Here is a 13,525-nt window from a genome sequence, read left to right as displayed (position 1 = left end):
ATACATGTTATAGTCAGAACAAAACCCTGAATATAATTAAACCCTTAAATATACATAGGCTGAAAAATTTCCCAAGAGAGTTAATGAAACCAGTATGTTTTGATACATTTTCTGGAAAAAAGGGTCAAGCAGCTACTAACCAAAACATGCTTTGGTATTTCTTCCAAGTACAGGTGTGTTGAAGAAAACAAGCTAAATAAAAAATCTTTATGTGAACCACTGACTTACTTGACTGTGTATGTAGAATGAAATAGTTTTTAAATTCTTAGAAAATTTGATCATTCCATGTAGCTGGCAGCCTTTGTTCCTGTCTCTTAAATCTTAAGACTATCCTACCTGTCCTTGCAGTTCCCAGTCTTTAGTCTCTTTCACAACCCAGTTGGTTCCATTTCTTCACTTACTTTCAGTTGACATAAGCCAACTTCTACGCTTCAGGTCCGAAGGTGCAAAATTTTCATTTATTACCAGTGAGTTGGTTTTTTTTTTTCAGTCTTCATTTGTACCAATTGTACCTAATACAGTAGTTGAAAAGATTAATTTTCTTTTACCCCTTTCTTGTCAATAGTTTCAACATTTTCTTTCCTTTGTAATGTACTTTCATCCATGCTGCCTGGATCTGGCTTTTTTTTTCTCTCTCAACGTGCACATTGCCTAAGGTCTTCTGATTTTTAATGAACTAATAATCTACTGCATCTCACAACTGCAGTTGCAAGGACAGGTCAATTCATCCAAGTGGAAATATCTGCAGTACAAATGGAACCACTGATAAATTCTGGTACTAAAAATCTGTTGTCTCAACTGAGCAAGCAAAACCTGCAATTTTTCAGATTTATGTTAAGGCCAAACCTGGGTGGATTTTTGTGTGAGTAGCTAAAAGACCATCTTTCTTATCCAAGATGTTTACATTCAAAAGGAAGCTTTGAAATAATTAATAAAGTTAAAATGCCAGCCTCATTTAGAAGAAGGAAATAGTTAACATTGTAATTGCAGTCCGACCAATATATTTCCTTAGTTTTATTACAAGAAGTTACTAACTATGCTATCTGACATCTGTTATGAAAACATAGTCCTGATTATTGCAAATAACATTTTATCATTTAGCATTTTAAAAGGTATAATTTAGCAATTTTAAAGACACATAAAATGTGATTTTGTAATGAGAAACTCGAACTGAAAAAATAAGCGGTGGTATCAGTCATACCTGACAGGAGGCATAGTTAGAGGGTGAATAATGCATGCTACTTTCTAAGGCTGTAGTCTTGCAAAGGGGATTTTCAAAATGAGAAAATTACTCTGGACTTAAATTTGCCTTTACTAAAAAAAAAAAAAAATTAAAATATTACGTCTTTTGAGTTTTAAAGCTCTAAATTTCTAGAGTGAGATTCTGCGTCTTTTCCAGTGAGACAGGCAGTTTCTGAAGGAAGAAAATATATAAAAGTGTTGGAATGATCCCTAAATCTTTACTGCAAAACTACTTTCTAAAACTGCCCAACAAATTTTTAAAACTCAGAAGCAGTAATAAAAACATTCTTGGAGAATTTAATAACATATCCAATCCTTCTTCTCCATTTAGGAACTTAACGCAATAGTAGGTGAAGAACACTTCTTCCCCTCACTTTCTTACCCTGAAGGAGCTCATGGTTTAGACTCTGTGAATTAATTCATAGAGCTGCCAGGCATATCTCTTTTTTCCAGGCTTCTGAAGGTTTGAAGCTTTTTATTTTCTCTCTTTATACTTCAAATTAAAGCTTAAGAGTCCTTGGAGTCTTCCAGCCCCCACACCCTAGCCACCTCACTCCAGCAGAAGATGAAGTGTGTAAAAATTCAAATTCACATCTTTTCATCTAGATACAATTCTTCCATGTGCAGCAGCAAAGAACAACAGATATTCTGGAGGACAACATATGGATCCAGAGCACTTTTTTTTCTACTGTGTCAGTCCATAGTAACCACCAGGACTATTTTCCATGCAAAAACGCCTGTGTATTTCTCAGAGTATTCTGTGATCTGACTGGTTCACAGATTCCTAGCTAGATGTGATTCAGTCTTCATCAAATATCTGAATTTTACATTTATTTTTTACCCTTAACATTTGTATCATTATACGTGCATTGCTTTTCAATAGATTATGCTCTGTAACTGTTTTGCTTTGACTGCACCTTATCATTTTTGAGATTTGTAGTCATAAAAAAATATTCCTAATAATATTGTTTGATTCAAGAAACTGCATGCATATTTAAAAAGGTTTTTTTTCCTAAGTATAGCCTTCCTAGCAATATATGGCTATAAGAATTTAACTGTATGTCCTGGGTTCAGCAGTAGCAGTCATTTTTCTCCTTCTTGGTAGCTGGTGCAGTGCAGTGTTTTGACTTTCAGCTCGGGAACAGGGCTGATAACAATGATATTTTGGTTTGGCCAAGGACTTTGTGAGCCTCACGCTCTGCCAGGGAGGAGGGGAAGCCGGGAGGAAGCAGAGACAGGACACCTGACCCAAGCTTGCCAAAGAGGTATTCCATACCACAGCACGTCATGCCCAGGATGTAACTGGGAGTTAGCCGGAACGGCTGGTAGACTGCGGGGTCAGTGCTTGGTCGGGCTGAGGTGAGGGCGAGTTATCGGTTGGCTGGTGGTGAGGTGATGTATTCTCTTCCCTTGTTATTTCCTTTATCATTGTTATTATTGGTGGTAGCAGTAGTGATTTGTATTATACCTTAGTTACTAAACTGTTCTTATCTCGACCCGTGGGAGTTGCATTCTTTTTGATTCTCCTCTCTGTCCCTCCAGGAGTAGGGGGAGGGAAAGAAGGGGGGGGAGTGAGTGAACGAGTTACCTGACTGGGTTTAAGCCGTGACACTGTAGCATATCCTAATTGCTTTCCATTCTCTTAAAAATTATGGTTAGAAATAGCCATCACAACTTATATTAATAACTCTGTGGTTATTAATATAATGTAGTATATGCAATACCTTCAGATCCTATATTTTCTTATTACTTTAGGAATTCTGAAAAGGTTTCATATAAATTAAGAAATCAGAAAAATCACAGGAGGTGTTGTGGGGTTTTTTTTTGTTATTTGGTTTTGTTGTTTTTTGTGTTTGGTTTTGGGTTTTATTATTTTTGCTTTTTGTTGTTTGGTTAGGGTTTTTTATGTTTGTTTTTTTTTTGTGTGTGTGTGTGTTGTTTGTTTATTTGTTTATTTTTTATTTAAACATATTTGCCTACCATTATACTTTATAAAATTCAGAGGGGTTTTTTTGTGTGTGTTATGTGGATTATATCAGTGTGCATTATTCTTGGTGCTGTAGGATCTGCATATTTAAATTTGGTTTATATTATGAGGTGAATAATCTTTATGTCAATGAATATTACTTTGAGACACTTTTTTGTTTAGTTTTGCCTTTTAATACAAAGTGTGTAGCATAGGCATTAGGTTAGTAGTTGTCCACTTCCAAATGTGAATATTTAGCTTAGTGTTTGCTGTTCCATGTACAGCTTAGCCAACAGTCTGAATTTCTGCTGATCTCAGTAGTTGCTTTTCATTCCATATGCAGGATGAGGAATGATGGATAGTTATCTTTCAGAGAGCTAACAGCCCTGACCGAATTAGTGAGGATGGAGTATAACAGCAGATTTTAAAATATATGTATTTTCTCAAGTCAAAACAAACTGTGACTCTAAGGCACATTTTTTATATTTGTAGACTTTTTACAGTATGGTTATTCTCTGCTTAAGTAGATTCAGATCAAGGTGGCCATTGCTCTACTCTGGCTTGTTAATGAGAATGTGCTTAAAGTTGCAGAAGGAAATTTACCACAATTTTGAACGTGTATAACTACAGCTTGATTTTATCAATGAAATCAGTGAGGATGAACTGGTTTAATTCATTTGGTGATACCAGGGGTCCCTGCCTATGTCACTGTCAAATCTGAATGCAAATACTCTGCAGGCTCAATGCACTTCAGAATAACAAGATACTGATTATTCTCTATGTTTTACTTTTTCTTTTCCCTAAAATGCGTGGGAAAAGAGAAGGCATAATGATCTAGTGACTTTATTATGCCTCAGGAGTTGAGAATTATTGAATTGCACTGTCCGTAAAAGAGTGTTTTCTTCTTTTTCTTTCACTTCAAAACTTCAAACACAATGATACCGTTCTTCAGCTTCATTGATCTGAACTCTGTGCTGGCAGTAATGCTCTAAGATTTGAGGGAAAGTAGAAAAGTTGTTGTTCCCTCTTTCTACTAAATAGAATGATTGCTGACAGCATTCTACGAAGTCCTTTGGTTATACTTCCTTTAGCCACTTTCTGATTTTCTTATGTCAGAAAATGGACATTTTTTGAACGCGGAAATACTTTGGAATACCTGCCAAAAATGTTTTTGTTTCTGTTTATGTTAGTGTTTGGTTTTCTCTACACTTTGTCAAGAGTTACTATAATGGATCAGTAGTTAGTTGCACCATTTTGTCAGTGAAGATCATGAGTCCAAGATTTTTCAACACAGTTGAATGAGAGAAAGGGAAAATTTTCTGGTCAACATAACAAGGGAAAATTAGACCCAGTAGTCATTCCTCAGAAAATTATTTTTTAGTGTGTGCTTAGTTGAACACTTGGTATACACGAGACAATATTCTGTATCAGATCTAGAGAAAGAAGGATTTTAAGGTGGAGAATTTTCAAACAAATAGATAACAGAGGTCATCATAGATCTTTGGAATCATTATATCCTTAGTCTTACTCACCTGTTATAGCATCTTGGGTTTTCCTCCAGTGTATCAGATGTGGATATATTCCATGCAGTATTCATATAGACAAGGAAAAAAAAAAAATCATTACCTATGCAAAAGTAATTATAAAGTTAATCCCTTTCCATAGTAGACTGTATTATATAAAATACTATCTTGCTGCAGAAATGTGATGTGGTTGGGTGTAATTTCTTACTGGATTTTATACTATAAACTTGGAGTTGCACACAACTGAAACATTGATTTGTGGAGCAGGAATATATGTTGAACATTTTCCATGCTTCATTGTTTATATTTCTTTAAGATAGTACTTTCTTTAAACAAAACAAAACAAAACAAAATCAAGTTCATCAAATTTCCAAGCCCACTTTTTTTGATGCTGAATTAGTTACTCAACATTGTTTTTTCCTGCATAAGTGGTGATATAACTGGTGTTTTAGCTACCTAACACACGTATCATAGAGGGATTCATGTAGGCTGCCTGTGGTTATTAAGCATATGCAATTCAGAATGAATTTCTTATTGTGAAGATGAAGACTGAAAATTTCATTTTAAGTGATCACATTGCATCCATTGCACTTCCTGGTTTTGGTTCTAGTGATAAATTCAGACTTTCTGTCTTAAAATAAAATTAAAGGCTTTAGAAGCTGCTTTGATATTTTTACTGTTACAAGTATGTCAGTAGAGACAGTTTTTGCTAGCTATAAAAACATGAAGTGCATAAGTATATTTTTATGTAAGGACAGGTTGTTTTTTTAACTTGTTTGCCAACAAAGTATGTAAATTTCTTCTGAACATTTTGAAAAAATTATGGGATTATATCCCATAAATAACAAGCCTGTATTTCTTGCTTCTGTTTAGTTCTCATCTTTGCTATTTTACCTATCATATTTGTTGATTTCTCTTGACTTGAAGCAAGTGTGAATTCTGTGCTTTTAAGAGTCACCAAGCTTCTAAAGAAGGAATATAAGGGTGGCCTTTGTGGGAAAGAGAAATCAACAGTAATGCATTTTTCTTTGATTTTACAAAGTGAATTTGCTTGATATTTCTGAGTTTTTTCAACTTTCTAAAATGGTTTTCACAAAATGGATGTCTATGAATTGCTTGAGTCTGGCATTGCATGTGGTGCAAAGGGTTTTCTTTTTTACGTCTTGTTTTCCACAGGTTCTCTGCCGTGACAGCATGAAACCTGCTGCTTTTTTGATGGTCTAATTTTCCTAGCTGCTATGGGAAATAAATTTCTCTCTCATTTCCAAGAGAAAATACTTAAATAAGAAGCAGTAAACTTGAAATAAAAAATCTGGGTATTTATTGAAAAACACGTATAACAGCACTCTATAGGTAAAATTTAAATATTATCACTATTCAGAATACTTGGTAGGAATTTTGAATTCTAGTGTGAAATATATAATTTAATACGAGATAAAATTTTTATTTCCCTCAATCTTAAATAATCTTAGTCAACTAACTGCTTTTATACTAATAATTACTTCCACACATTAGCCATCTAATATCTTTTTATTTTATAAAAAGTTGGGGTTTTATGCAACACAATGGCATTTTCTTTATTCCTTTGTGGAATTTTCTGAGAAAGCATTATCTGCATTACTCTTAAAATGTTGGCTTTGATCAGTTTTTAGAAACTGTTGAAGAAAAGACATACAGCACCATGCGGATGGGACCTGAAATGGATCTTGAAAACTACCAAACTGCTTTAGAGGAAGTACTCACATGGCTTCTCTCTGCTGAAGATGCATTACAAGCACAAGGAGACATATCCAATGATGTAGAAGTTGTTAAAGAACAATTTCACACCCATGAGGTATATGTTTATACCAATCCTTCAGTAGTCATTTATCTGCTTGTATCCCATAATAAGGTCAAAAACACAAACCAAACATATTTCTAGTTTATTTTATTCCTTTTTCTTGGTTTGTTTTTTTTTTTTTTTGTTTGTTTTCTTTTTGTGTTGTATGGTGGGGTTTTTTGTTTTTTTTTAGGTTGGTTGGTTGTTGGTTTGGGGTTTTTTTTGTTTGTGGAGTTTTGATTTTGTTTTGTTTTGATTTTTCCTCTGTGTGTGTGAATTAGATTTGGAGTATTTAAAGGCAGTACTGGAGACTGTGCCTTGGAATCATAGAATCTTTTAGGTTGGAAAAGACCTTTAAGATCATCAAGTCCAACTGTAAACCTAACGCTGCCAATTCCACTGCTAAACCATGTCACTAAGCACCACATCTACATGTCTTTTAAATGACTCCAGGAATGGTGACTCCTGATATCCATTCTAAACCTTCCCCGGTGCAACTTTAGGATGTTTACTCTTGTCCCATCACTTGTTATTACATGATACCCACCTCACTATAACCTCTTTTCAGGTACTTGGAGAAAGTGATAAGGTCACCCCTCAGCCTCCTCTTCTCCAGACTAAAGAACTTTATTATCTATGCAGAATATGAAAACATTTATTTCTGTTTTGTTCTGTGAGGTTTGAGGAGGGAATGAAAAAATAAAAAGCAAAGTTGAAAATCATGTTTGTGAAGTGGTGGCTATTTCTCCAAAATCTGTTCTTTCCTTCCAAAGAAGCAAACTTAAAACTGGATTTTATGTTTTTTTTTTATTGTCAGGGTTTTATGATGGAGTTAACAGCTCACCAAGGACGTGTCGGCAATGTTTTGCAAGTGGGAAGTCAACTTTTAACAATTGGAAAACTTTCAGATGATGAAGAGAATGAAATCCAAGAACAAATGAATCTACTTAATTCTCGATGGGAAAGTCTTAGGGTAGCAAGTATGGAAAAACAAAGCAAGTAAGTAGTATGTTGGGTAAAATAATATATATGGAGTTTGAAACAATACCGAACTTGATTAACAGCTGGGATTTCCTTTCACTTCACTGTGAACCAAATTCGATCTCAGATATTTTTTTATCCTGAAATTTTCTGTGTAGTGACTTTGAAGCTTGCATGTTTTTTTCAAGACTGGAAGCCACACAAATCAGCAGTTAATAACAACTTGACTCTAGTAATACTTTAACCCAAACTCATATAACCTACCTCACCTTTTTTGATTATTTCACCAAATAACACAAGATATTTAGCTACAAAAGAAAGAATCTTTACTGAGATACAAAAGTAAAAGGAAAGCAAATCTTAAAGACCTGTAAAACTTGAGCCCATGAAAATAATAAGTGGGAGCTTAGCTTTCCAGGAAATACTGTGGTGCTTTTCTCTGAGAACAAGTTACAACTTTCAAAATAGGGGAAGTCGTATAGCTTAAAGTAGAAATACAAGTAGAAGTAGAAAAGTAATTACTAATTAGTCATTTTAGTCTTTGAAGCTTTTTTTTTATTTTGAAATTTGGATTTACATAGTGCCATCTAGTATAAGGAACTCCATAAAGGTAAAAGCTTCTGATTGTGCTACAGTGGAGTAATTTGTTTTGCAGGATACAGAGTGGTTAAATGAGGGAAGTTAGTGCAGCTGGGCTTTTTGTGAGTTACGTTGCTTATCTTAGTAAAATGTCAGTTACTTACCTGATATTTCACAATTCTCTTTTTCAGCCCCTCTTCTTTTTTCATTTTATGTGGATACCTTTAGTTCCTGTCTGAGATAGACATATATATATATTTATATATATATATACACACACACATACATATACACTCCCTTTCGAATTCCCTTTGCTTTTGTTTCCTCTGTGCTGTAAAGTGTTCTGCCTTTTGTTGCATTTTCTATTGCCATGTCATGAGGAATATTGTGCACCTGCTGGCCTGTCTGTAATGGAGACCAATGGTGAAGTTTGCTGACCATCGTATCAAGTTAAATCGAGTTGAAATTTTTAAATTAATTGAATTTCACTATGAACATCCTTATAGCCAAGAAGTATTAATTCCTGAAAAATATAGCTGCTCTCTACAATGAAACCAAATCGATGCATTGGCAACCAACCTGAATCTGAGATCCTTGGTGGCTTTTTAGGGACTTTGAACTAGGTAGACTTCAATAAAATCTTTCTACTGAAGTCTTAATATTTCTCACAGAAAATCCCAATGAACATACACTGAGAAACTCTTCTGTCTGTTCCTTCAGTATAGCTGGAGAGTGAGTGAGCTCCTTTTGTGAATGTGATTTTACTAAAAGCTGAATTTCTCTAGTAGTCTGACCATGGTCTAGCCCAGCATCTTGACAGTAACATAACAAGAAAAAAGAATGATCTCCTGAACCAGCATCTCCCCGTCTCCCTTTGCATTTATGGAGAACAAATATTGGGCTGCATAGACCTGTTGCTCTGGAGACCAAATATCGGGCTAATATTCTGACCTAACACTTCATGTCTTATGTTATAAAGTTCTCCATAGAACTTTTCTGTTCTCAGATTGCTTTCAGCTGAGGTAACTTCCTGAGATGGAAGCAGTTTTGCATATTTAGTAATCTGCTACTGATTTTTCTTCTCTTTCCTTCTATTTATTGATTCAGTATCGTCTTGGACCTGTTAGCATCCATGGTATCCTTTGGCACTGAATTCTGTAGGCCTCGCACCTACTGAGTGCTGCTTTTTTGAGGAACAGCTTATTTTTCTGTGTTTGTCACTGGCAGCTGAAGTGATTCCTTCTAGTTACTGTTTTGGAAGTGAGGGTCAATAGTGTGTATGTTTCCTTACTCTCTCCATAAATATGTATCTTCAGTTATTTGTCTTGGTTTTCTAAGAGGCTTTTTTTCCAGTTCTACCATATCATTTTGTTTAAGGGGACCAGAATTGCCCACAGTATCGAAGGGCAAACCATGATTTTCAACAATATGAATAACATAGTTCTCTTTGTTGGTTTGGGTGGGGATTTTTTGTTGTTGTTGGGTTTTTGGTTTGGTGGTATTTTATTTTTTTTTTCCATATGTTCCAAACATTTCTTTTCAGATTGATACTGAGTGTTGAGATATTTTCTTTATTCTATTTTTCTTTGACAGTCTATAAAATTGTTGATGGGTTTTAGATATTTCAACCTAACTTCCTCCACCTTTATTATTTTATTGGAGAGAATACTATAATACATTATTGCAGGTGTTTTTATTTGCCATACTCATTTTCATTTAAATCAACAACATGCAAACAGCAACCTCAGTTCTACGAGTGGTGCTGTGTCTACTTTATCCTTTGATGCCACTTGTTAAACTTCTGTCCTAGATGCAGCTATAGGTCATTTCCTCAGGAACTGAATTGTCTAGTATCTTCTAAATTATGTCATATATGAGTAATATGAAATCAGTAAAAGAAATGAAGTGTTAAGGGCTTCACAGAGAATGTTGTGTTACTATTTGATTTCTAAAAAAATTTCTGTGATAAATTCAGTTAACTTTGTGGGCTAGGGCAAGAGAAAATGTCTCAATAGTTAGATATGGCTAATTTTGACCTATTGGGCAACAACCCCATCTGAAGGATTATGAACAACTTTCATATCACAATGTAATATATTTCTGAGTTATTGTACACAGTTTAAACTCTTGGGAATCTATCTTCTATTTCAGTTTAAAGCATAATCTTCTGACCTTATTGCTGTAATCTAGTTTTTAAGGCAACAGTGATATGTTTACCCAGAGATGGATTTTGTGACCATGGGAACATCTATCCTCTTTTGTAATGATAATAGGAAGTGTAACGAAAAGTAGAACACTTTACAGCACAGAGAAAACAAAAGCAAGCCATCAACAAAGAGAGGAGAAAGAGATAATGTTAAGGGATACTGTAAAAGTGAAAGGGTGATATGAAAAGTGATTTAGGGGGTCAGAATATCAGCACAGAGGAAACAAAAGCAAGCAATCAACCAAGAGAGGAGAAAGATATAATGATAAGGGATACTGTAAAAGTGAAAGGGTGATATGAAAAGTGATTTAGAGGGTCAAAATACCGGAGTAAGTTTGGAACACAGCAATGCCTTTATGTATAGCAGCCCAAATTGGATTTCCCATGTATTCACTATGTATTGACTCTTCTGGCAAGCAATGCATTAGCATGCTGAACAAAAACAGCCTAGTTTTAATTTTCTTACTCCTGCCCTTCCCTAAATAGGATGCTCTATAGTAAAGTGTCTCAGAGTGATAACTGTACCATCAGAGAGAAAATACAGTTTACCACTTTATGGAGAATTCCACAACTATTAAAGCACACTGAATTCAGTGATAAATCATTTTGTATTTAAAATTTATGAGTGCTGTACCATAAACAAAGATTATTATAATCTCCTGAGGTATATAAATAAATACTAAAACCTCTATCAGATGTTTATAGAAGTAACTTGAAAACCAGAGCGTACCTGGAGAATGGGGAAGAAGCATTCTTTTGTTTAAGAATCAACTGTGATTAAATTGTTTCTGCAATTCTTTCATTTTCAAGTTTATGCTCCTTGCTTCAGAATAACATAAATGTTCTGTATATAAGTATTTTGTTATATCTTAGTTTTCTAAAATCAAATTCTCTTTATCAGGTTTTCTTCCCCATTTATTTCATTTATTGCTAAAAAGATATCTCTAGGTTGAAGCATTGTATTTACTATTTATAATAACTTGGTTTAGAAGATCAAGAAAGACAATAAAATACACACTTGAAAATTAGGAAAGACTGGCTTAGATCTGAGATAGGTAATCCTTTGTGAGCCATGAGTTATTATAAAGCTGGGTATCAGCTTCCTGTATTACGTTCATGAAGAGAAAGATTAGAGTGGAAAAGTGGTAACAGCTACATTCAGTAATAAAACAGATACGTTTTTATTACTAAAATACCCAAGTTGTGGGAATTTTTGAATAATTTCTCTTTACACCCCTGTTTTAAAACTATCTCGTTCAATCCTGTTGCCTGTTACTTTTGGGGTACTTGGAATTTATGTGTTTGTGTTATCTTGTTAAAATCCTGTTTCCTAAAGAAAAAACATAAATCCTTACTTAACACAGATTTAAGAATACTAAATTCATAATTTATATACACATGATAAAGTTTATTTTGAGAAAGTCTTTCATCTAGTATCCTGTTCTTTTTAAAGCAAAGGTCATTTCACGGGTACAAAGACAATGCCAGAGTGGTGGATGTTCAGTTAGATTTAGTTCTGGAATTCTGTTAGCTAATCAGGTCCTAGAATCTGCCATTCCAGGGGTTCTTCCCAGGCACACGACTGCTTGTGTCCTTGTTGAATATTGCAAAGTTCCTCCTGGTCTGTCCCTCCAGCCTCTCTAGGTCCTTCTAAATGGCAGCTCTGCCCTAGAGTGTAAAATGTCCCAGTATATGCAGAGGATTCAAAGTATTTTGCATTCCTAAATTTATAGATGATCCAAGGATTGTTCACAAACTGAGTAATAGTATCTAAGAATGGAGTATGAGTTAGCTGAGATACATTCAACAAAAGCATCAAATAGCACTGGAAACAGCAATTGCTTTTTACAATATGTCATTGTATACAGTACTAATTTTTAAGTGTATATAAATATGAACTAATAATTATATAAATATTTAATCAGAGACCAAATGTTTGGCTCATTTTGAGAGGATTCAAAACTGGAATGAATACTTTTTTGTCTGTTTTTTTTTAAAAAAAGGAAATAAATAACAATCAATGACAGAAGTTGACATCTGGGTTGGGGCAATCCCAGATACAAATACAGGCTGGGCAGAGGTTGCATTAAGAGCAGCCCTGAGGAGCAGAACTTGGGGATGTTGGTTGATCAAAAGCTCAACATGAGCTGGAGGTGTATGCTTGTAGCCCAGAAAGCCAAGTTTTATCGTGGGCTGCATCAAAAGGAGCGTGGCCAGTGGGTCACGGGAGGTGGTTCTGCCCCTCTGCTGTGCTCTTGTGAGACCCTGCCTGCAGTACTGTGTTCAGTTCTGGGGCCCCCAACAGAAGGACATGGACCTGATTGAGTGAGTCCATAGCATCATAGAATGAATCATAGCATGGTTTCAGTTGGGAAGGATTTTAAGATCACCTTGTTCCAACTTGCCATGGGCAAGGACACCTCACACTAGACCATGTCGCCCAAAGCTCTGTCCAACCTGGCCTTGAACACTGCCAGGGATGGAGCATTTATCACTTTTTTGGGCAGCCTGTTCCAATGCCTCACCCGCCATAGGAAGTCCATGAAGATAATCAGATGGCTGGAACACCTCTCCTATGAAGACAGGCTAAGAGAGTTGGGCTTATTCAGCTCGGAGAAGAGAAAGCTGAGGGAAGATTTCATGACAGTCTCCCAGTACCTAGTGGGAGCCTAAAAGAAATACAGAGAGGGACTTTTTACAAGGACATGTAGTGACAGGATGAGGGGGATTGGCCTAAAACTGAAAGAGGGTAGATTTAGATTAAACATGAGGAGAAAATGATTCACTCTGAGGGTGGTGAGATACTGGAGCAGGTTATCCCAAGAAGTTGTGGCTGTTCCATCCCTGGCAGTGTTCAAGGCCGGGGTGGATAGGGCTTTCACCAGCCAGGGTGTCCCTTGCCCATGGCAGGGGGGTTGGAACTGGATGATCTTTAAGGTCCCTTCCCTACCCATTTTATGATTCTGTGAAATGTCAATGCCAAAAATTGGGCAATTCTAGCTGCTGTTGATCACAGAAAGACATTTACAATAGCTTTCTAATTTGGGCTATATTTTCAAGAAGTGAGCAAGATGCCAACTAATAAACGAGTGCAATTAGAGTAGGAATTTGACATCTTTCTTACACAGCAGTTTTCTCCAGTCTGAAAGTTCAACTCAGATTTTCAAATCTCCAAGTTGACTTCTGAAAATAGTTAACTAACTTTTTGC

General features: G+C 35.5%; 1 protein-coding gene across 15 annotated transcripts in view; it reads left to right on the top strand.

Moving 5' to 3' along the window:
• The window catches only part of DMD (dystrophin), a 1,213,044-nt gene that overhangs the window by 450,793 nt on the left and 748,726 nt on the right, over positions 1-13,525 (top strand). For all 15 annotated transcript variants that reach the window (XM_062608089.1, XM_062608087.1, XM_062608095.1 and 12 more), the window contains 2 exons: positions 6,377-6,565; positions 7,368-7,549. In XM_062608089.1, the coding sequence (XP_062464073.1) occupies positions 6,377-6,565; positions 7,368-7,549 (371 nt within the window). The remainder of the gene's footprint in view (positions 1-6,376; positions 6,566-7,367; positions 7,550-13,525) is intronic.

This window comes from Pezoporus occidentalis, unplaced genomic scaffold (genome assembly GCF_034315485.1).
Source record: "Pezoporus occidentalis ecotype Australia unplaced genomic scaffold, CSIRO_AGI_Poc_V1 ctg129, whole genome shotgun sequence".
NCBI classification, from domain to species: Eukaryota; Metazoa; Chordata; class Aves; order Psittaciformes; family Psittacidae; genus Pezoporus; species Pezoporus occidentalis.
The sequence above is the reverse complement of the archived record's forward strand: the minus strand, read 5'-3'. Positions and strand labels throughout refer to the sequence as shown.